This window comes from Podarcis liolepis, assembly GCF_965112155.1.
Source record: "Podarcis liolepis genome assembly, chromosome: 15".
In the NCBI taxonomy this organism is placed as follows: Eukaryota; Metazoa; Chordata; class Lepidosauria; order Squamata; family Lacertidae; genus Podarcis; species Podarcis liolepis.
In genome coordinates, this window is record NC_139566.1 from 41,586,435 (window position 1) to 41,609,897 (window position 23,463).

The following is a 23,463-nucleotide window of genomic DNA, read 5'->3' on the forward strand; positions in this document are numbered from 1 at the left end:
TGAACCTGGTACATTACGCTAACTCAGTATAGGCTTCTGTTTGCTGCATATTCTAAAAAGAGCTTACACAAATCACAAACAATATTTACACACCTGTGTTAAGAACAAGAAGGGAAAACATTCTAACAATATTTTGTGTCACTTAAACATTACTTTGCCTCTAGCACTCTTTTTCCATAATAGGAGGGAAGGAAGTAGTAACACGGTTTCTATGCATGCACAGTTTGGGTAAATCTAAAGTTAACAGAATCCTTCACAAAATATCTTGCAAGTTTTCATTTAACTGAGGGAGAATCACTGTTGCAAAGCATTGTGAGACTGTGCACGCCTACAAACACCTATCTAATCCGGATCAGTCACAATCTTTGATCCTGTTGTGATACTTTGATCTTTAGGAGGGGAAGGCAAGGAGAACAAAATGTTCCTGCAATACTTTGTAGAGGTAGATAAAATACTTTCTAGGTCTCATTACTGTAGCAGAATGAATTTAGCACACAATGCACAATTTGTGTACTACAGTACTAGCTTAGAAAAATGAAGCATGTCCCTCCTACAACAACAGGGCGGTTTCTCTTCTGAAACTCTAGCCCACTTAGAAACAAAATTCAGCTGTAGCCCTAATAGTCCACCTGACACACTGTGTTTTGGTATTATTGAAAGCAAGTTTGCTTTGTAACTCACTGCCTGGAAAGCAGCCCCACAAACTGGTCTTGAACATCAGAGCAGCACTGCTGGATCAGGCCAAAGGTCTACCCAGTCCAGCATCCCTTTCCCCATAGTGGTCAGTAAGACGGCTATGGGAAGCCCCCAAAGGGACCATGTGTGCAACAGCACTCTCTTGCTCATGGTCCTCAGCAACTGGCATTCAGAGGTAAACTGCCTCTTAATGCGGCGCACAGCCATTATGACTAGTAGCCATTGATAGCCTTATCCTTCCTGAATTTGCCTCGTCTCTTTTTAAAACCATCTCCATATCTTGTGCTTGCAATGTGTGAAGTTTTGCTTTTTGTCTGCTCCGAATCTCTTGCGGGAAGAGCAACTTTTATCCACTTCCTTCACACCATGCACACAGACCTTTATAGTGGCTGCACACATTCCTTAGTTCTCTTTCTCCAGAGCCCCAAACATAAACTTTCCTTGCAAGGAAGTTCACCAGTCCCTTCATAGCCCTTTTCCACACCCTGTTTTTTCCAGCTAGATTACTGGTTTATGCGCCAGCTCCAACTTCTAATGGCAGGCTTCAAAAAAAAAGCAAGCAGACACTGTTTTAAAGTTATAAAAAGTTTGCTCATAGTAGTATGACAACAGACCTTCTTGTGCAGGCAACAGAATGCTGAACAAGACAGGCGTTGGTCTACTCCAACAGGGCAGCTCTTGCGTTTGTTTCCACATCCAATTAGCTTAGCACAAATTTACATTGCAATGTTGAGCAAATCATGTTCCTGAGGCAAGACGAGGAGAATTACCCAAGAAAAAACAGACTGTAATGTAAATTCCCAAAAGTTGTTTCCATTCTCTCATGGAATTCTGGACCTCTATCAACGTAGCTTTTGACATTTCAATCTCTCAATTAAAAGAATTAATGCATACAAAGGAAAAAGCATGGTAAAGAGAAAGCACACTCATTTCTTGCAATGGGCAAAATAGGAGTGGAAACCAAAACAACATGCTGACTTGGAGGAGCTTGAGATTTTCCACCATAAACTTACTTTTATAGCTCTTTCTGCAAAGAAGATTTGCTGTTAACTACTTTGGCTAATTTGGGGTCACACCCAAAGACAATTGTTGATACGTACTTGAAAACTGCTACCATGCAAAAGAAGACAGAATCTCACATTCTTTGCAACACAAATTCAGTACATTTTTTTAACGTCACCTGCTACACTAAATCAGCCCCCACTTGCCCCTCTCACAAGCCTCCAGAGCAGGCTTCCTCAACCTTGGCCCTCCAGGGGTTTCTGGCCTACAACTCCCATGATTCCTAGCTAGCAGGACCAGTGGTCAGGGATGATGGGAATTGTAGTCTCAAAACATCTGGCGGGCCGAGGTTGAGAAAGCCTGCTCCAGAGAATACAGGCTTCCTCTCCAGTGCAACACATCTTCCCCTCACAGTTCCTGGGTAGTTAGAGCAGGCATAGGCAAACTCGGCCCTCCAGCTGTTTTGGGACTACAACTCCCATCATCCCTAGCTAACAGGACCAGCGGTCAGGGATGATGGGAGTTGTAGTCCCAAAACATCTGGAGGGCCGAGTTTGCCTATGCCTGAGTTAGAGCCTTAGACTTGAATCTGAATGCCCCTACTCAAACACAATTTGAATATGATGTTAGGACAGGCAGCATCTCTATAGGTCTCCGTCCCTTACTTTTTATGACATGCATTGTTTTTATGTGTCTATATAGGGAGCATAGGCGCCGACTCCATGGGGCTTGAGGGGGCCCGAGCCCCCTCAAAAATTCGTTTGGGGGGGCTCCGCCCCCCCAATAATCTCCGGCACCCCTCCAGCAGAGTGCCATCGCCGCCCCTCCCCCAGCCCAAAATGCACAGGGTCGGGCTGCATGCCTCCTGCCCTCCCTCCCGACTCGCAAAAGCTCCACCCAATTTCCTTCGGAGCTGATTAATAGGCGCAGCACGCTCTCCCCTATTCGCTCACGAGGAGGCGGCGCCACTTTATTTGCATATTCATGAGCTTATTTATTATTCATGAGCTTTCCCGGGCCCCCCCAATATTTTTTATAAGTCCGCGTCCCTGATAGGGAGGGTTGTTCAGCTAATAAGGGCGAGGGGATTATGGAGCTGGGGACCATGGATTTTATGAAAGGCCCCCCATTGCCTTCTCCGCTGCTCATCAACTGCCACTGCTAACCTACATCACAGGGTTGCTATGAGGATAATCCTACCTCATAAGGGCTAGGTATGGGGCAACCATGCTCCAGTCTTTACAGGAAGGGTGGGATTTATTTTTTAAGCATTTATATTAATAGCATTAACCAATGGTGCAGAAGAATGGAAGCACAGCTCCATGACTTTTTTCTGAACACGGCAAATGATATCATGTGACAGAGGGCAGAGGACAAGGGCAATTGGCAGGCAAGGGAATGAGGTGATGATGAGGCTTCCAAGTTTTAACTACTTTTTGTAACACATTAGCACAGAGGAAGTGAGAGCATGAGAAAAATAATCAAGCCGAGAATGGACTCCAATTCCCATCAGCCCTAGCTAGAAAGAGTAACAGCTGAGGATGGTGGCGTTCTTTGTACAGGCAATCACAATGTGCTCTTACGCTGAAAATTTACCACAGCATGGCATCTGGTATCCATTTATAACCAACGTTTTGATACATAAGCTCTCTATGAAGTAGTGAGCACCCTATTAATACAAAAAAGCACACTCAATCAATCAGAACAAAAAACCCCAGTAAAATCGCTTCCCAAGATTAGGACACCCCATGCCCAGTGCTTGCCCAGTGACATGGTTAACTCTTCTCCACAGGAGTTGCATGCAGGGTGGCAGCACTCTGGACTCTGCGCTGAAGGGGTGGCATTAGAAGGAGATGCTCTCACCAACCCTACCTGCCTCTTGCACCTTCTGCACACACATCCACTCTCAAGCAAGCCCCATTATCTCCAACTTTGGTGGGCCAGTAACCGTTTCTCAGCCTAGCCTACCGCACAGCTGCTCGTTCGACCACTTCAATTGGCACTACTGTGGGTGCCACTTAATACTTAAGGCAGCAGCACCTAAACTCTGGAACTCCCTGCCTAGTGAGATCAAGCAGGCGCTTTGATCTCTGACTGGGGAGGCTAATAAAAACATGGCTGCTTAGACAAGCCTATCTGGATGCTTAAAAGGTTGTGATGATTTTAATCTGTTTTAGGATTTTAACTTTTGTACGTTTTCACAGTAGCGTTGTGAGTTTTCCCTTGGTTTTACCTTTTTACCTTTCGTAAACTGCTTTGCGAAAGAAAGAAATTTAACTGTGGAGCTGTGCTGAAATCTTATGAGATAAATAAATAAATAATCACCACCAGGTTGTTGTGAGGATCAAATTGGGGCGCCTGGGAGAAAAGGTGGCTGGAAACTAGACAGCAAACAAACCGAAGCTTGCTCCAACTAGCCAAAATAAGATCAGTAGCAGTAGTTAAATAACAGACGCTCCGAGGGTCCCTATTTTCCCAGATTTACAGAAGCCATCCTGATTTCTCATTCGATCCCGCAATGACCCTCTTTTCCTCAGGACATGCCTATTTTCATAGGGAAAACGTTGGAGGGTCTGGAGTTATGGGACCCCCTGAGCCAAGGCCATAAGTAACTATGCACCCTTCAGCAGGCAGGTTTCTCTCGTTTAATGTTTTATTAACATTTTTGTATGTGTTGGAAGCTGCCCCGCGTGGCTGGGGCAAACCAGTCGGGTGGGCGGGGCATTTATTATTTATATTTATATTGTTGTTGCTGCTGCTGCTGTTATTATTATTATTATCATCCCCCCCCCTCTTTCCACCCGAGGGTGTGCAATGCGGGCGGCCTTCCCCGGGCGGGCGCCCCCTCCTCACCTGTAGGCGAGGCTCATGCACTCGAAGAGCTTGGTGAGCGAGGCGTCGATGCTGAGGCGGCCTCCCCCGCCGCCCTCGCCCGCCGCGCCGCCTCCCCCGCCGGCCCCCGCGGCCGCGCCGAAGCGGTACGTCTGGCAGGTCTGCTCGTTGACGGTGTCGAAGTCGTAGCCCTTCTTGGGCGGGTGCTCGCTGTGCGGAGACGACACCATGAAGTGGCCCGAGTGGATGATCTGCGCCGCGACGCCCGGCCGCTTGCCCGGAGCCCGACGCCGCCCGCCCACCATTCCGCAGCGCCCGCGAGGGGCCGACACGGCGCCGCCGCCACCGCCAACCTCGTCCTCGCTGTCCTCCGACGAGGAGAGCCCGGCCGCCTCCGCCCGCCGCGACAGGGGCGCCGCGGCCCCCGGGGAGGGAGAGGCCGCCTCCAGCCCCGGGAAGCGGCCCGCCCGGAGGAACACGCCGGCCGCCATCGCAGAGCAGCTGAAAGAGGGCCGCCGCCGCCGCCGGCTCTGTCTGCCCCGTCAGGCCCGGCGCGGCCGAGTGGAGCTCCTCGGCCGGCCCGCCCCGCCGTTGCCGCCTCCCGCCCCGCCTGGCCCCGCCTGCCTGCCGCCTCCGCCGCCCCCTCGGCCGGGCTGGGAAGGGGCGGAGCGGGGCGCCTGGGAGCCTCGTCGGCCGTGCGCGCCCTGCTGCTCGGCCTCGTTCTTCTCAGGCGGCGAGTCCTCGCCTCACGCAGCAAGGCGGCCGACAGGGATTGGTTTTATTTATTAGACTTGTTACAGATAGGTAGCCGTGTTGGTCTGCCATAGTCAAAATAAAAAAATTCCTTCCAGTAGCACCTTAAAGACCAACTAGGTTAGTTCTTGGTATGAGCTTTCGTGTGCATGCATGGTGTATCTGAAGAAGTGTGCATGCACACGAAACCTCATACCAAGAACTAACTTAGTTGGTCTTTAAGGTGCTACTGGAAGGAATTTTTTTATTTTTATTAGACTTGTGTATGCCGCCCTTCCTCCGCGGGTCTCAGGGCGGCTCACAGCACACGAACACATGAGGGAAACACGAACAAAGCGGACCCATCACCTCCCCGCCCCCAAAGCCAGCCAGAAGCACATGTGCAACTCCCAGAAAAGCGGCTGTAGGTGGAAACAGGCGGCTGGAAGCCACACTTGCCAGCTTGGGGGGGGGGGCAGCTTGAATAAATTGTTTTTTTGGGGGGGGTAAACTCTGCCCCACATAATCGAGCATATGAAATGGTGCACACACCCCATTTGAACGGCAAGGTCCATCAACTGGGGGGGGGGGAGGCGGCCCCCTCAAATATTATATTGGAATTGGCTCCTATGATTGCCAGCAGCCCCACTGAAATAGGAGGACACACAGCGATACCATTGAAGCAATTCTTTACCGCAGAGAATCCTGGGTACTGTAGTTTACCCCTCATGGGGTCGCAGCTCCCAGCAAGCCTTAAGCAAACTACCACGCCCAGAGCTCTTTGAGGCAGGGATGGGAGAATGTGCATGCAGAATGTGCTAACTTAGCGCCATCCATTTTAATGGGTCTGCTCAAAGTATGACTTTGGCCCCATCCGCATCATACATTTGAAGCTCTGTGATTCCACATTAAAGTTACAGTTCTCTTTCCCCAACTTGGCCCGCCTTTCCAGGAAACTGGGAATTTTAGCTCTGGAAGGGAGCTAGGGGTGTCCTAATCACTCTCGCTTCACTACAGCTCCCAGAATTCTCTGAGGGAACACTTTACTGTTTAACGTGGAATCATAGCACCTTTAATGCACGGTGTGAATGTTACCTCAGTGAGACACAACCCAGCCAGATTAAAAAAAGGCACCAGCTAAATTATAACACAGGAAGGTTGTTGGCCTAGGGCAGGGGTCTGCAACCCGCAGCTCCGGAGCCGCATGTGGCTCTTTTACACCTTTGCCGCGGCTCCGGGGCGGATACTAACGAGGGGAGGAGGCGCATTGTGCGCCCCGACACTCCCCACTGTGGCGGGCGCTGTACTGGCTGTGACGTCGCATGGGGGCGGTGCATGCCTTAGTCACGCACCGTCCCAACGTCACCTTCCCGCCCGCCCCGCTACATTGTAAGGGGCATGTACGCTGGTCACTGTTTTGAAGGGGAGTGAAGAACACACATACAAAAAAGGGTAACTTGTTAATTTAACATTTATTTCTATAAGGAGGAGTAATTCTGAGGGGTCAAACAAAGAAATAATAAAAAGTGACAAAAAAGTTATTTTTATAATGACGAGTTTTGCGGCTCCCAGTTTTTTTTTCTTCGGAAACGGGTCCAAGTAGCTCTTTTTGTCTTAAAGGTTGCAGACCCCTGGCCTAGGGCAAAAGATCCTATGGGTGGGAGATAAGCTATCTTGCCTGGCCAAAGAATTCCATCTATTTTATTTCTGCTGTGTGAATGGGTCCTGGTGCCCTTATGAATGTGGAAGGTGCTTTTATTTGTAGTATTTAAATTATCATTATTTTATTGTATTTTTTATTGTGAATCACCCTGAAGCATGCTTGTGTGAAGGGTGGTACATATAAAGCTTAAATAAAATATTTAAGTGTCTCACTAGGAGAAGTGGTGTTGGCAAAGCAACCTCTTCCAGTTGTCAATAAGTTTGTGCCACAACTCATGGGACAGTGTTCCACAGAAGCGGCCTTGTTAAGTCTATTTGCAGCAAAAAGGAAAGGGACATAGTGGCTTAGAGCACCTCAAAGGGTAATTTATTAAAGCACCAGTTTTAGTCCCCCAAAGCTTTCAACACAAAAGACTTGTCAGCCTGCCAAGGTGCCACAAGACTTTGAGTGATCTGTACCACCAACCTACAGATAGCCTTATAGGCCTGGTCAACACTGAGAACCTAGGTATGTTTACTCAGAAGTCCCATTGGGATAAATGCCTTACTATCAAGTGCTTAGACTGCAGGAAACTGCCTTAATGTAGCTAGACCACAGGCCCATCTAGCTCAGTTAACCATCCACAGAATGGCACCAGCTTTTCAGACCAGGTTCCTTCCCAGCCGAACATGCCAAAGGCTGAATCTAGGACATTCTGGATGCAAATAATGTTGCTGTATGTTGCTTTCTACAGTCCTTTCCTAAAGCATGTGAAAGCTATCACACTCAAACTTTTGAATCAACTAATTTCTTATTCAAAAGATTGTTCACACAGCATTTTGTGTTGTGACTTTAAAGTTTATTTTTTTAATGAAACCATTGTACATTGTACAAACCATAGCTACTGATGGAATAAATAAGTGAAAAATGATACTGCTGTACAACACACAAAATCATTAAGATGGAAAAACAATTAGGTAATGAAATAAACCCACAAAATTCTTTACACCTTCTAGCAGGGCTTTCGATATAAAGAACATTATAAAACATGACAATGTTTCTGTATGAAGCAAGCTACCACAAAAGCCAGTAATTTTTATGCTGCCTCACTGATTGGTTGTTGTTGTTGTTGTTAAGTGCCAGCACTTTTTGGAATGTTAACAACTATTCCCCCACCCATAAGAACTCCAAAATGAACAGTTCTGCTATAAAATGTTTTGACTGTGTAAATTGCCCAGCTAGAAGGCCTCCCTCCTCACCCCATAACCCACAAAGATCATTTACCTTGCTAGCTTATGTATACAGATGTAGTTTGAGAGTAACTGAGTGTCCAAATGCCCAGTGTGTCGATAAGGAAGCACTTCTTGATATTCACGCTATTTCTAAAAAAAATGTCAGATTCAACCCACCAACCACTGATGTTGCATGACCTCCACTGAAATGAGCAGATTGCACAGCTGTGTGTGTGGTGGACACCGTCTATTGCCTGCCTGAGAATTTCCAGTCACTGAGATGCAAGATGTGTCGACTCTCTCTCTCTCCTCACCTCTTCCCCACTGCTATCAATACAGGCTTTTCCATGCAAGCCCATAAAACAAAATCCCTAAAGATGGCAGCAAACCAAGAAGCTGGACCCAGTACCAAATCTCAAAGGTTGCAAGATCCCTTCCTTGCTGGTTGAATTTAAACTAACTTTCAAGCATTAAAAATGTGTTTTAACTGCACATCCAAATGGCCTATCAAAAGGCAGTTACAGTGTGCACGTTTTTAAATTTCTGCATACCAAAGAGAATCAAGATCCTCCTCCATCCTGATAAATGGGTGCAGACTGACCCTAATGGGTGCAAGGAGTCCAATTCCATTTGCTTTCTCCAACCCCTATTTGTTGGCAGAGGATTCAAATATCTAACGTTGCAAATCAAAGCAGAGCCACTAACCACTGTGGGTATGCTGGTTTTCTTTTTCTTGAGTCATGGAATAGCAAAATGACTGTACACTTAATCAAAGGCTACTGCCACCCATCTTTCATTTGCAGGTCTCAATTCACAAGTCAAGCACAAGCAAGCCCAACTGAAAGACACTGGGGATTGTGTGACGGCAGCAGGCCTTAGTGAATGGCTGACACATAACTGAAGAAAGAAAGTACAGTAGGAATTAAGAAGCCAGTTTCATCACGAAGCTTATCAGTGTCAGTAATGCCAATAAACATTTCTACCTAATGAAAAAAATTGAGGTATTTTAGTGCTATTTATATTTTATTAAGTACAGGATTCAGCTCTGAAATTTAAAAAGCCTATCTACTTCCTTGGAAACTGTGTAAAACAAATCAAAAACACACAACCACAAAATTGAAGCTTCTACAGACAGCAACTACTGGGCATGACAACATATCAACAGTGGTTTCCAACCCACTGACATTTTAGCACTGATCAATTAAAAGCTACATAATTACAATTTTTTAAAGTTCAAAAATATATTTGTCTATGTCATAGATCAGCCAATATGTTTTCAAAAAACGAACCCTGGTTAAATATGGTTTTAATGTCCATACCGATTGCCATTTAACCAGTCATAACCCACATTTCTGAAGCAGATACACAATTCAAGGGGTGGGGAAATCAGTTTACCATTTATGTATACTGTGCAAATATAACACCTCTTTCTGATATTAAATGAATTTTGTGATCGAAGCACAAAGAGACTTTGGAGGGAGCACACTGCTTTCATGAACAATTTGCAACCAATTTTAATTTTGATGAGATGTAAAATGTTTATTTCAAGATAAAAAATATATCAGCCTTGAGTGTATCGCCAGTTTCTTTGCAGCTTAACAAATGTTGTGATGGAAGGTCAGAATTGGCACCTCCACCTCTCCTAACTTTTCTCGGAATTCATTGCAAATGCAATACAGTAGTTAAAGCTCAAGCCATTTTCACCGCTGGAGAAATCAGAAGTAAAGCTTAGTGAGTGACTTTTATGCAGTGCTTTGATTGGAGGCAGGTTTGTTTTCCTTTTAAAAAAAAAAGGTCACCCAGTACATCCATTATAAATTAAACGCAACCACATTTACAGCTGCAGGTTGCAGTTTCGTAGTTATCAAGACGCATTGCTTCCTTATGCCACCTCTGTGTTTTCCATTCACACGCATATTTTCCCCAGCCTTCAAAATGGAGGTTTAAGGGCTCAAAACCTCTTTAGATGTGCAAAACATAATAAACGAGCCCATCAAGTTCTAGTCACAATTAAGCCCCATTGGGAATGTCTAAAATGTTACATCTAAAGTTGCATTTCAAAAGGAACTAGTCACGACCGTGTGGTTCTACCGGTGATTACAAGTAGCATCAAAGCATCTGATATGGATAGATGGTTCAGCATATTCAATGGCCATGTAGCATGGATAAGATTGACACAGTGCCTCCTGCCAAGTCAAACATGCAAGAAATAAAACTGAACTTTTCAAAAACTGAGAGATGTCTGAAGAAGAGATTATGGAAGTAACAAGACTGTATTTATAAGCTACTCTTGAAACAAAAGTAAGCCCCTCCAGTACAGTATTGCCTGGAGTATCAGTAAACTAATTGTAAAAGAACAGTACAATGAAATTCATTTCAATCAAAACTACATCTGTCATAACACATATGCCTATTTGTACCTGTATTTATAGTTGACCCACTTTTTAAAAAAGACTCTGATAAAGTTATCTAGATCTAGTACTTAAAACGCATAATTTGCTTCAATACTTTTCCAAACCAGCACCAATTTAAGTAAACAGCAGAGCATGTTCACTTTAGGTATATCTGTTTTAAAAGTCTACATTATTCAGCCAAGGGGAGGCATGCCATCAGGAAATTATTCAAAGCTATGTTACTGTGTAACTTGCATGCATTTCTGTGGAGGTTGCCAGAAGAGGGTCTTGGTGGCTCAAGTTGGTGCATTAAAAATAAGTCATTTTTATTTTCTGGATGCAGAAAAATCAAGTGTCAGCTGTATGGTTCTCTCTGGACTCCAACAGTGAAAATGGCTTCCTGATTTCACTCACAATAGCTCTTATGTTAAAATAGTAAGCACCAGGGTATAAAATAGAAACAAACAAACACAATGAAAAGTTTCCTATATGGCATTGTATAAACCGTAGGCCACTCTGCAGAGGAGAGAACTGTCAAAAACAAGTTTAAAAAATTAGCACTGGTTTTGTTTGTTTTTTTGTTTTGGAACACAAGGCACACACACAAAAAGAAAAAAGCAGACATCACACCAGAAGGATGAACTTCACATGAGAAGACCTGACCTGTACCATCCTTAAATATCTTATAATGTTAAATAGAGAATGTGATAAAATACAGCAGCAACATAATTGTAATTTTGACATTAGAAACAGTGCGTAGACCCCTCCTGAGTTGTTTACTCCAACCATTTCAGAGACAGTAACTTAAATTCTCAACGTTTTGCTTCACAGAAAAGAAAAGTTTTCAGTGTCTGAAGAGATTATGCCTTTGCTTGGTTTCTTGGATTTTTGCTTGGTAACTTGAAAAGTTTATAGGAGTTCTGTCCTCATCCAAGAGAATATACGTAAATATGGTTGTTCTATATAATTTAGCCCACTGATGTACCTTACATAAAAACTGGCCAGGAAAAATCTAGTGTCTATATTTCATCAATGTTTTGTTGAGAGGGAGCCTCTACTTTCATCTTTTTAGAAGGTGGCACTCCTTCAGAGTCCTTAACAGGAGGAGAAAGAAAAGAAGAATCAGCATCAGTACTGAATAAAAGCATAATAATGTTATTGTGCTCCAGAGGTACAAGAAAACCCCAGGAAGCAAGTGTCATGGCCACAAAGCAACACGAAAGCTGCCAACATAGTTACCCATGTAAGTCCTAGTTCCCAAAATGGCAACACACATTTACCTTATAGCCCCACCCCGTAAGATCACACACACCAAGACATGTGAGAAAACATTCTGACAATAAGAGCTCCTTGATCGTGGAACAGTCCCCCTTTGGGAGGTTGTGGACTCTACATCCTTGAAGGTTTCTAAGCAGAGGGTGGATGGACATCTGTCATGGATGCTTTAGCCAAGATTCCTGCATTGCATGCAGTTGGACTAGACATCTCTTGGCTCCCTTCCAGCTCTACAGTTCTATTATCCTTGCAAGACATACTAAGACAAGTAAGCACCTGGAAGACATATTTGCAGCTTGTGGACTGTTAAGGCTATATCAATTTCCAGACACATAGGGAAAGAAGGGATAATGTGAGGACTCAGAAGATAATCAAGGCTGGAGTACAACCTTCATAGCTTCTGGCTGGGATTTTAGAAGAAAAGGAACATGCTGCCTTACCTTGCTATAATTTGTTCACTTCAAACTGGTGGCATTACCATCTTTCCAGCCTATTAACACTTTACGTGGAAAGGAACATACAGTCCTAAAAGGATCACCTAGCAATTTACTAGAAGGATCATCACGGTTTACTACGGAACATACTTCAAATATTTTAACAAGTTATCCCATATTAATGACAACTTGCTGCTTAGACCAAGTGCAAAGCACAACAGCTCACTGTCAATGTTCAAGTGCAAAGATATCAAAGCATTCACAGAACTAGAAAGCATGAACACATAGATGTTAATCCAATGGACAAGACAGGTCCAACTTTCATTCACACTGTTGACGATACCTTTTCGCTTATCTATGATTTTGAATTACCTGAGAGTTTTTAGATGCATCTGTGGTTATATCATTTTCTGCCAAAGGTTGAGTTTCCACTTTCTCTGAACTATTCATGGAATTCTCCATTGAAGATTGTGAGTTCTGTTCATCAGAAGCATCTGAAAGAGTTAAGAAAGTTGCACTGAATCACCAATGTATTATAGTACTTCTCATTAGGGTTCTCACCAAATTAGAGATTATAAGTAAATTAATTTATCATCATCAAACCTTTTATTGGCATCACATACAAACCTCCATAGCAAAGTAAATTAATTTTAGTTTATTTAATCTGCATAAATTTGCATGCTGCCAAACAATAGTTTTGAAGAAAACGACGCACTTTACTTGTTCTTAGAAGATGAATAGATAGATACAGTGGTGCCTTGCAAGACGAAATTAATTCGTTCCGCGAGTCTTTTCGACTTGCGAAGCATGGTCCGTCGCAACTGCGCCTCTTCAAGCGGCTTTAAGAAAAAAGCCAACAAACTCGCAAGACATTTTCATCTTGCTAAGCAAGCCCATAGGGAAATTCATCTAGCGAAGCAACGCAAAAACCGAAAAACCCTTTCGTCTAGCGAGTTTTTCGTTTTGCGAGGCATTCGTCTTGCGGGGCACCACTGTAGATAGATTAGATAGATAGATAGATAGATAGATAGATGATAGATAGATAGATGGCATACTTTGGGAAGCATTTCCTTCTGTATAAGAATGAAGATGGAACACCTTTAAGGCATTAAAAGTGCAGATAGCAGGCTTTAAGTATTGCTATTAAATTATAGTTTCCAAGATGTGCCGGCCCAACTTTAAAAAGGGCTTTAAAGTCAATTAAGCTAACCAAGGTTGCTAATCTGTTTTCCACCCTGCCATAGACTACTTACAGATTTGTTGTCTTAGCTAGAAGGGAGACATAATGATTTTGGATTAGAATGCAAGGACACTTGGGCATTGGAGCAATCTATGGACTTTTAAATGGGGCCAGTTATGATTACTTTATTATGATGCTGTGTATTATGTTGTCATTATGATGCTGTGTAAATTATGTTCTTAATGTTGTACATAGCTCTGGGATCTTTAACTAAAAAGCAGTATAAAAATGAATTATAACTATTATCAGTGCTTTTTTTCTAGAAAAAGAGGTGCAGCAACTCCCACCTTCTTTGACAGACAACCCTAAGTTGTTGAGCTTCTTTCAGGATGATGCCAAACTTGTTGAGAGCGCATGCTTTAGAGAAAACACGCACCATGTCTCCCCCCTTCAAGGGCTTCTTTTGGAAGAGAAGCAAAGTGCAAAAATCGCTCCCGGTCCATCCAAATTCCTGCACACAGAAAACGTGCCACCTGCCCAGGATGATGTACACAGAGAGGGGTTGCCGAAGAGGTTCCGGCTGGGGGGAAAAAGCTGATTCCTCTTCTTCAAGCAACATACAAATGAAATCTTGAGCTGGCCACTAGAGGGAGGCCAAGACCACATGGATATGGGGAAGGATCCAGACAGTATTTATGGGACATGGAAAAGCCTTTAGCCCAGCACTGCAAGGTGTGGGTGTAAGCCCCTCCAGTATTCACAAGGCTGCAATGTAAGAGCTTGATCTGAAAGCACACCTAAGCATACCTGATCACACTAAAGGATAGATTTGCATTAAAAGGGTTTTTAAGTACACACTGTAGTATCTCATAACATGAAAGGCTTTTGTATTTCATGCAGCTTGCTAAAACACATGCTCCATAATTGGATCTACGCAGGAATCCAGCCACAGCTTATAAACTTATAAGCAACTGTCATCCTACTATCACATACAGGAGGAATCTAAATTCAGAATCTGAAACATTATGTACAGAAGACATAGCCTAAGTAGATGCAGTTTTGTACAAGTTAAGAAAAACTGTGTGGATTTCTCTGCCAAAACCTGAACAAGGTGTCTTTCCTTATTTTCAGATTAAAAACTTGATAATTTAGACCTTTCCTCTGAAAAGGAAGAATCAATCTACATCCATATTATCTGACCTATAATAAATGTTGAACTATGAAAGTTAAAACAGATGTCACAGCTTACTATCTGAATGAGTGCATTTTATAAGGCATGCTTTAAGGTTCAATTTAGCCCCCAATCTGATGATAGGAACCCCGCCTATTGACATGAGGCAGGCGCCTTTACTGTACTCTTATTGGAGCCTGTTAAAAACATTTTTGCTGAGACATGCCTAGTCAGAAATGTAGAATGTTGATTTACGCTTTTCCTTTATTATTTTGTTTTTTATTAATGCTTTAAACCAGGGGTCAGCAAAATTTTTCAGCAGGCGGCCGGTCCACTGTCCCTCAGATCTTGTGGGGGGCCGGACTATATTTTTTTTGGGGGGGTGAACAAATTCCTATGCCCCACAAATAACCCAGAGATGCATTTTAAATGAAAGGACACATTCTACTCATGTAAAAACACGCTGATTCCCAGACCGTCCGCGGGCCAGATTTAGAAGGCAATTGTGCCAGATCTAGCCCCCGGGCCTTAGGTTGCCTACCCATGCTTTAAACTGTGTTTACAGCCATTTTTTATCTTTAGAAACTGCTCTGAGGTTGTTGTTTTTTACAATCAAACATTGTATACATTTTATGAAATATAAATAGAATGGGAAAGCTGGACCATAAAGAAGTGCTGGAGGAGACTCTTGAGAGTCCCATGGACTGCAAGAAGATCAAACCTCTCCATTCTGAAGGAAATCAGCCCTGAGTGCTCACTGGAAGGACAGATCCTGAAGCTGAGGCTCCAAGACTTTGGCCACCTCATGAGAAGAGAAGACTCCCTGGAAAAGACCCTGATGTTGGGAAAGATGGAGGGCACAAGGAGAAGGGGATGACGGAGGACGAGATGGTTGGATAGTATTCGCGAAGCTACCAGCATGAGTTTGACCAAACTGCAGGAGGCAGTGGAAGACAGGAGTGCCTGGCGTGCTCTGGTCCAGGGGGTCATGAAGAGTCGGACACGACTAAACAACTAAAGAACAACAACAAAAATGGAATGGGAATGTTAGCTGAGAGAAAAGACAGGATGTTCAGTCCTAGGCATCTTGAGACCCCTATGAAGCATCCAAGCAGAAACAGAAAAGCACTTGGAGAATTGGAATTGGATGAAGGAAGAACGTTCTGAGCTAGAGTGGAAAAGCTTGGTACCATCAGCATAACAGGCACCATGGAATATTGTGTGCTTATGAATCTAGAGAGACAAGCATACAGGACTAATAACAGAGCCCTCAGGGATCTCAACCAAGAAGGAGAGGACAGATTAGAACAGCAAACAGGTAGGAAGAGAGTAAGTCAATGGAATCAGTGAGTTCTTAGATATAAAGGTAATCATGTAGAAAGTAATCAACTGAATTCAAGACAGCAGAGGAGTCAAGAAAGATGGAGCAAAATATATATTTTTGGAACTGGCACTAAAGCAGTCAGGTAATTAAATAAAGCTATCTGAAATTAAGGGGTAAATGTGAACAGCTTTCAGAACTGAGCTGTGCTTTACATTCAGCTCAGCGAAAATTTATCTCCAACAGTAATTACACAAAGAGAGAATGACTTATTGTTTGCATATACAGTATCACTAACCTAGGGATAGGGAACTTCTAGGCTGTTGGTCAAATATGAGCCAGCAGTCCATTTTACCCCCAGCCTTGCCCACACCTGACACCATATGATACCAGGTGTGAGTAGGTAAAGCTATGGCTGCAAGCAGGCAAAAGCCTTAATGTGAGTGTGCTCCCAATTGTTCTTCGGCAGGCAGCACTTGCATTCAGCATGTTTTCAATTTAAACTCCTGATTGGAGTAACTAAGTGGAGCTGATGTCTGCTGAAATTTAAAATTCAGTGCCAAATGCAATTCCTGCTTTTGGCCAGAATCTTTGCCGTCACAACCTGGATTCAAACTTAAGAAGGAAGAAACTCTAAGCATGCTCCAGATTTTAAAAATCTGAATGACCTGATGGCACATAATTTAACAGGCGGGTGGGTCAAGTTCCCCACTCTTGCATTAAGCCAAGGGTTAACAACAACACTACGTGGACAAGGAGCACATCAGGAACAGTAAAGTCATACCTCATGCCATGTTTACTTCATGTTATGTTTTTTCAGATTGCGTCCCGCAGTAACCTGGAAGTACCAGAAAGGGTTACTTCCGGGTTTTGCTGCTCGCACATGTGCAGTTGCACTAAATCGCGCTTCGCGCATGCGCACAAACGCTAAATCATGCTGCACACCTGCGCAGATACCACACTTCAGGTTGCGGGCTTTTCATGTTGCGAACGGGCCTCTGGAACGGATTCCGTTCGCAACCAGAGGTACCACTGTATTTCCACTGACTTTTACTTTGCTTTCAAATTATCTATTCTCTGGTTAGTGAAATGTACAAACTCTGAATCATGGTTTATAACAAACAATGGTTAGTTAAACAAGCCAGCTTCATAAGATGTGGTTTGGAGTTGTTTAGCAGTTAACCATTGTATGTTGTAAATCACAATCCTTGTTTTGTACATAACACTAAGCCAAGGATTTGTTGAAAGCAGAAAGAATGCCTACACTTGACAGAAGTCCTTCCCTGACTGCATGGAAGGAAAGGGAAGCTTATGAGTCTAACACTTTCCTTGGTCTTATGGAGGCTCGTCCACACAGAACTACAACATGGTTTAGCATTGTGTGAATGTGGTCAATGAAAGCAAAAAGTAACTAAGTGAAAACGGAGTGTCAGTTTTCAAAGCAGTAGGAAGGAGGGCAGATCTTAAATTATAGTTACAGTCATACCTCTGCTTACATAAACTTTGGGGTATGTAAGCGGCAAACCTGGAAGTATATTTCTGAGTTTTTGCCACACGCGTGCATGCGCAGAAGCGGTCTCTCCGGTTGCGAAAACCTCAAGATCTGGCCGGACCTCCGGAACAGATCCCATCTGCAACTGGAGGTACCACTGTATCTCCTTCTCAAGTGGGAGACACAGCGGGTCTGCTAACAAATGAAGTTTATGTGGTGCACATGGAATGCCAACTGTTTATCTACCAGTTATGAGTAGGAAGATTTGCACATGAATTACCTTCTGAACCAGGCTCCTCTTTTGCATCTGCTTGAGTATCGTCAGATTTTGTTGCAGGGCCATCTGCCTGCCCTGTGGAGTTCTGCTCTGGCAGGGGGCTAGAGTTGCTGCTGTTCTCTTGTTTAATTGGTGAAGCATCAGCTATGGAACTCTGGTTGCTGTTATCATCTGTAAATAACAGACAGGCTTGGTGAAAGTGATGAACATTCCCAAAATTGTATTTACATGTTAGGGGCTGCTGACCTGCCAAGCCCTCCACCCCTTTCCACCTCACCCAACTCCCCCATCCCCTCACTTCGTCAGCCTCTCACAACTCCCCACACCCCTGCCTATCCACCCACTCACTCTTGTTGCTATTCCCAATCCCCTCACAGCTCACTCCGATCCCAACCACCACTCATGGAGGAGAGGGGCGTGAAGAGGATAAAGTATTCTGCAGTAACCTCCTTTTTGGCCCCAAGGCTGCTGGCCTCAACAACCATCTTGCTTTGTAGCTGCTTTCTTCCTCTCCAGCTGCAGATGCAGAGACCAAAATGGCTGTGTCAGGTATACAATGGCAGCAGAGGAGGGCAGTTTCTGGAAACAACCCCTGTCTGTCCTGACTATTCCCCTGCAGCTCATCTTGACACTTGCTTGTATGCCTGCTTGCTGTTCTGTTGTCATATTGAACTTGACATGGCCACCTATTGGCAGCCAGGCAAACTGCAGGATGACAACTTTTTTTCTTACGAAAATATTATACAGCAAGATAGTGCATGGCTACATTTCTGACACTTCCCAGTATTCCATATCAAATCCATACAGTAGTACCTCTGGTTACGTACTTAATTTGTTCCAGAGGTCCATTCTTAACCTGAAACTGTTCTTAACCTGAAGCACCACTTTAGCTAATGGGGGCCTCCCGCTGCTGCTGCACCGCCAACGCACGATTTCTGTTCTCATCCTGAAGCAAAGTTCTTAACCTGAGGTACTATTTCTGGGTTAGCGGAGTCTGTAACCTGAAGTGTCTGTAACCTGAAGCATATGTAACCCGAGGTACCACTGTATCTATGTTGGCAACTCAAACTAGACCAATATAAGGGTTAATTACTTGAGAGATCTTTTTGCAGATCCTTTTAATGTCACAGAAAAGCAACCATGGCTGCCTCTGTTGCATCTAGTTTGTACTTCAAGTATCAATAATCTGTTCACTGACTCTTCCCAGCTGTCTAAATATGCAGAGAAAGCTGAAAGAAGCTGCCTAAAGTTTGGGATTTATCCATTTTTTAAAAGTGGAGGCTTAAGTGATGTACAAGGTGTTTTAAATCTGTGGTATTGATGGGGACTTCATACTGGCTAATAGTCAGTACAGTCATGCAATACTTATTATTCTTGTCAAAAATATGACTATATAATATGCTGATGTCACGCTACTCACATTATAGCAAAATTCTCCAAGGAATGGTGGAGGGAGAGAGCAAACATAGTGCGAGCTGGCTCACAATTACAACAAAGGAAAGTGAAGTACTTTTTCCTCCCACAAGCACATGTCCTACCTGCTCCACTGCCACAGAATCTGGACATAGAACCATACAATTGAAGAGTTGGGACCCAAAGCTCCAGTGCAGGAATCACAGATAAAGAATCCCTGACAGGTGGCTATACAGTCTCTGTTTAAAAGCCTCCATTGACTGAGAGTCCACCACCTTCCAAGTTAGACTTGTTCCACTGGCAATCAGCTCTTACTTTCAGAAAGTTCTCCCTAGCCTTTAGAAGTTTAGAATCTAATTTCTTGTAATTTGAATCCATTGGTTCGGATCCTACCCTCTGGAACAGCAAAAAAACAACAACTCTGTTCTATCTTCCATGTGACAACCTGATAGATATTTGCAGATGGCTATTGTGCCACCTGTAAGGCTTTTCTTCTCCAGGCTAAACATACCCAACTCCTTCAACCATTTCTTAGATGAGCGTTCTTTCAATTCCTTCATACGAGTAATTTATAAAGATGTTGAACAACACCAGGCCCAGCACAGAACCCTGAAGCAACCCACTTGTCACTTTTTCCCAGGATGACGACAAACCACTGGCAAACACTCTTTGGGTTCAGTCGGTCAACCAGGTTCTCCACAAGAATATCATGGGGGACTTTGTCGAAAGCCTTATTAAAATCAAGATACACTACATTCACAGCGTTCCCTTGACCCACCAAACTTTTAGATCATGACTTGTTTTTTCTAAGTGCTCATAGACCAACTGTTTGATTATCTGTTCTAGAACATTTCCTGGTATTGACATCAAGCTGACCATCCGGAAGTTCCCCGAGTCTTCTTTCTTCCCCTTTTGGAAAATGGGGACAACATTTGCCCACCTCCAGTCTGCAAGTTCTCCATGAATTCTCTAAGCTTATAGTCAGAGGCTCTGAGATTACTTCTGCAAGTTCTTTCAGTTTCCTTGGAAGCAGTTCACCAGGTCCTGGAGATCTGATTTCATTTAAAGTAGCTAGGTGTTCCCTTTCCCCCTCTCTGCCTATCCTGGGCTGCAGTTCCCTCTCTGCATCGTTTATTTTATTCCATTAACACCAGGTTGGGCACTGACGTTGAGCAGTTCTGCCTTCACCCTGTCCCCCAATAGCATTTTCTCCATATCCTTCATGCAGAGGACCCACTCTTGCTTCAAATATAGCCAAAAAAGTCACTAATTATTATTTATAACCTCTCTTGCAAGCCTGAGCTTGTTTTGAGCTTTAGCCGCCTGACCTTCTCCCTGCAAGTGTTGGCTAGTCCTTCTTTCATGATTTGCTCCTTCTTCCCTTTCTTATACATGCAAGGAATGAACTGCATTGACCATTATTGACAAAAGGACAGTCACAAATACTGGGTTGCACAGGAAACACAGCTGCTACGAAAGTTAGTAGCTCCTCATTCATGGGGCAAATGCTTCATCTAAAAAGCCACTTGAAGGAGATCACAGTTATGGAGTAAAATCCAGCTGCATCTCCTAAATTGCATCAGACAACGGCATGCACCTAAAATGGCTAGTTCAATCAAATCTGCACCAAGGTAAATGCAGGTAATTAGATTTCAGGCAAATTCATCCTTCATTCATGCCAATAAACATCTAGTCAGCGCTACATGGCTGTGTATGGATGCACTTAGCCAGAGAGATTTAGACCCATTCCAGATGCCTGAACTTGCTTATAGGAAAGAGGACCAATTCCACTCCACCCTGGTTATGCAGACCCTCTCTAAGTTCAGCTCTCCTAGGGAAAGGATTCACAACTGAATATGGGGAGATCCATACCTCAGTGGCGGAATGCATGATTTATTTGTACAAGGTCCTAAATCTAATCCTAATCATCGCCAGCTAGAAAAATATGGTAGCAGGTGGTGAGAATGACCCAAGGGTCTGAGATCTTAAAGAGTAGTTACTAGTTATGGGAGACATTGCTGGGTGAGATGGACCAATGATTTGATTCAGCATAAGGACAGCTTCACGTGATGCTCAAATAAAATACAGGGCAACTTAATATGGGTAAAAAAGAGGCTTTGGTCACAGCTACCAACTGAAAAACTCCTCCATGGAGTTTCAACGGTTCCCCACACTCTTGATGAAAGATGCTGGCTAATAAAAGCTATCGCTTTACCTACTTTGCCTCTCACCAAGACATTCAGAATTGGAAAATTACAGATTCCACTGATGGTAGCCATGGTAACATTTAATGACTCACTTTAAGTGTTAATCTGTCAAGTACATGCTTCTGGAGAGAAAACCTTAATTCTCCAGACTCTCTTTTGTCAGGTTTGAAGGCTTTCCAGGGACACATATTACAGCAGGAAAGCACCCCCATGTGACCTAGAATCTCTTCTGACATCAGATGAGAATCTGAAGCCGTATTATTCACAAGGTAACAAAACTGAATCAGAGTGAAACAAGGGCATCAAGTGAGATGAACTGCTGTGTTTCCAAAAACGGCATTCCATGTTCTTTAGAACATTGCTACGGTGTGCTTATTTAACTGTTTTTCATGCAAAAAAGGAAGAGGAAATGGATATAGAGTACAGAAAGACAGATTTAAGGGGAAGCATTATCCCCTTAGTTAGTATCCAAAATAATCTAGAGGGACCGTAAATTCCGCTGAGCTTTTATCGCCAGTCAAATATTGCAGCTCCTTCCAGTGCTCCTTCCTGAGAGAGGGAGTGGTTTTGCCTGTCTTGGAAGAACTCATAGTGCCTCAGAGGCCCAGCATGATGGAAGAACCAGCCCTTGCTCTCTGCTGGACAGAAGAAAGGCAAATGAATCTCCCAGGTCTCACAAAAGAGCAAGACAAGATTCTCCCAAGCTCATAGCAAGATCGGGGAGACATCCCCATCCTTCTTTTAAGCGAGGAAAAATCTCTCAGCCTCACACTGACTTTGGAAGTGCCTGAACCCATGCACTGCCTTGCTGCTTTCAGATCTTATCCAATGTTTTATGTTTAAAGAAAATCGGGTATGGAACATATGAATTCAGGAATGTGGGAGATCAAAATTAATTATCACTCAGCAAATGCTTTATTTAATTTGCTTCAAGCTTCATTTCAACTTATGGAAACAATGCTAAGATTTCCTTCCCTTACACCTTACTTATCAAATGATATTTCCCCTTCCTACTGCTTCATTTTCTATGCCAGACGAAAGCCAACCATTACCAAACCTACCAGCACCAATTCAACACAAAGCCAGCCTGAAAAATTCTCTCTCTGAAGCAGCCGCTTCCCAGCAGCCTTTTAGATTATACTGTTTAATCTGCTAAACCAGGCGTAGGCAAACTCCGGCCCTTCAGAAGTCTGGGACTACAATTCCCATGATCCCTAGCTAACAGGACCAGTGGTCAGGGATGATGGGAACTGTAGTCCCAAACATCTGGAGGGACAGGGTTTGCCTATGCCTGTGCTAAACACTTCAAAAAGTGGTCCACAACTGTGTCTGGTGATAATAGGTATCAGTAGCGACCCCAGATCTCAGCCATGCCCATGTGGGTTCTATTATATAGCCAAACACTAAACCAATGTTGGTTATCAATCCATGCGGAAGTCAAGTGGCCATGTCTGGAGGCCCCTCTCCACACCACACCTGCAGCTGCTGAAGCTGGCACTGTCTCCTTGCTCCACTCACCATTCATATCCATCATCCCAGGAGAAGAGCTGTTCTCTGGAGTAGTCACCTCAGATCCACACTTTTCATCTTTACCTTTTTTCTTGTTCTTGGTTTTCTGAGAAGGGAAAAAAAAATAAGTCATGAAATCGTGTGGCCTCCACTGCAAGGTCCAATGATCAGGGATTGGTACTTTTACCCATTCAACCAAGGTTCAATTCCCAGTTACTAAATATGGTTTGTTTTATGAACTGAAACTTTAGTTTAAGCATCTCTTGTATAACAGTGCAAACCAAGTATCCCTCAGTGCCACTGATTTTAATCAATTAATGACATACTGTGGTACCTCTGGTTACAAACGCTTCTGGTTACAAGCTCTGCTAACCTGGAAGTAGCTGCTCCTGGTTGCGAACTTTGCCCCAGGATGCGAATGGAAATCGTGCGCCAGCGGGAGGCCCCGTTGGTGAAAGTACGCCTCAGGATAAGAACGGTTTCAGCTAAAGAACGGACCTCCAGAACAAATTAAGTTCGTAACCAGAGGAACCACTGTATTGATATCAAAGAAGCAGGATCCAAAATGGTGATGCCCAGTAGTTTTCAACCAGTGTGCCTTGAATGATGGTCAGGGGTGCCGCAGGCAATACAGGTCTGTCCCTCTGTCCTTCCC

General features: G+C 43.8%; 2 protein-coding genes across 3 annotated transcripts in view; both read right to left on the minus strand.

Annotated features, from left to right (window-relative positions):
* MLXIP (MLX interacting protein) overlaps positions 1-5,060 on the minus strand; it is a 59,578-nt gene extending 54,518 nt beyond the window's left edge. Inside the window, exon 1 of one of the 2 annotated variants that reach the window (XM_083476424.1) lies at positions 4,552-5,060. In XM_083476424.1, coding sequence (XP_083332550.1) covers positions 4,552-5,021 — 470 coding nt within the window. In that variant the 5' untranslated portion in view covers positions 5,022-5,060. The remainder of the gene's footprint in view (positions 1-4,551) is intronic. The other variant, XM_083476425.1, reaches the window with a different exon arrangement.
* Positions 5,061-7,741: 2,681 nt separating this feature from the next.
* Positions 7,742-23,463, minus strand: part of BCL7A (BAF chromatin remodeling complex subunit BCL7A) — a 29,225-nt gene continuing 13,503 nt past the window's right edge. Inside the window, exons 3-6 of the mRNA XM_083476519.1 lie at positions 22,818-22,914; positions 17,683-17,850; positions 12,611-12,732; positions 7,742-11,623 (exon numbers count right to left, since the gene is read on the minus strand). Of these exons, the coding sequence (XP_083332645.1) occupies positions 11,549-11,623; positions 12,611-12,732; positions 17,683-17,850; positions 22,818-22,914 (462 nt within the window). The 3' untranslated portion in view covers positions 7,742-11,548. The remainder of the gene's footprint in view (positions 11,624-12,610; positions 12,733-17,682; positions 17,851-22,817; positions 22,915-23,463) is intronic.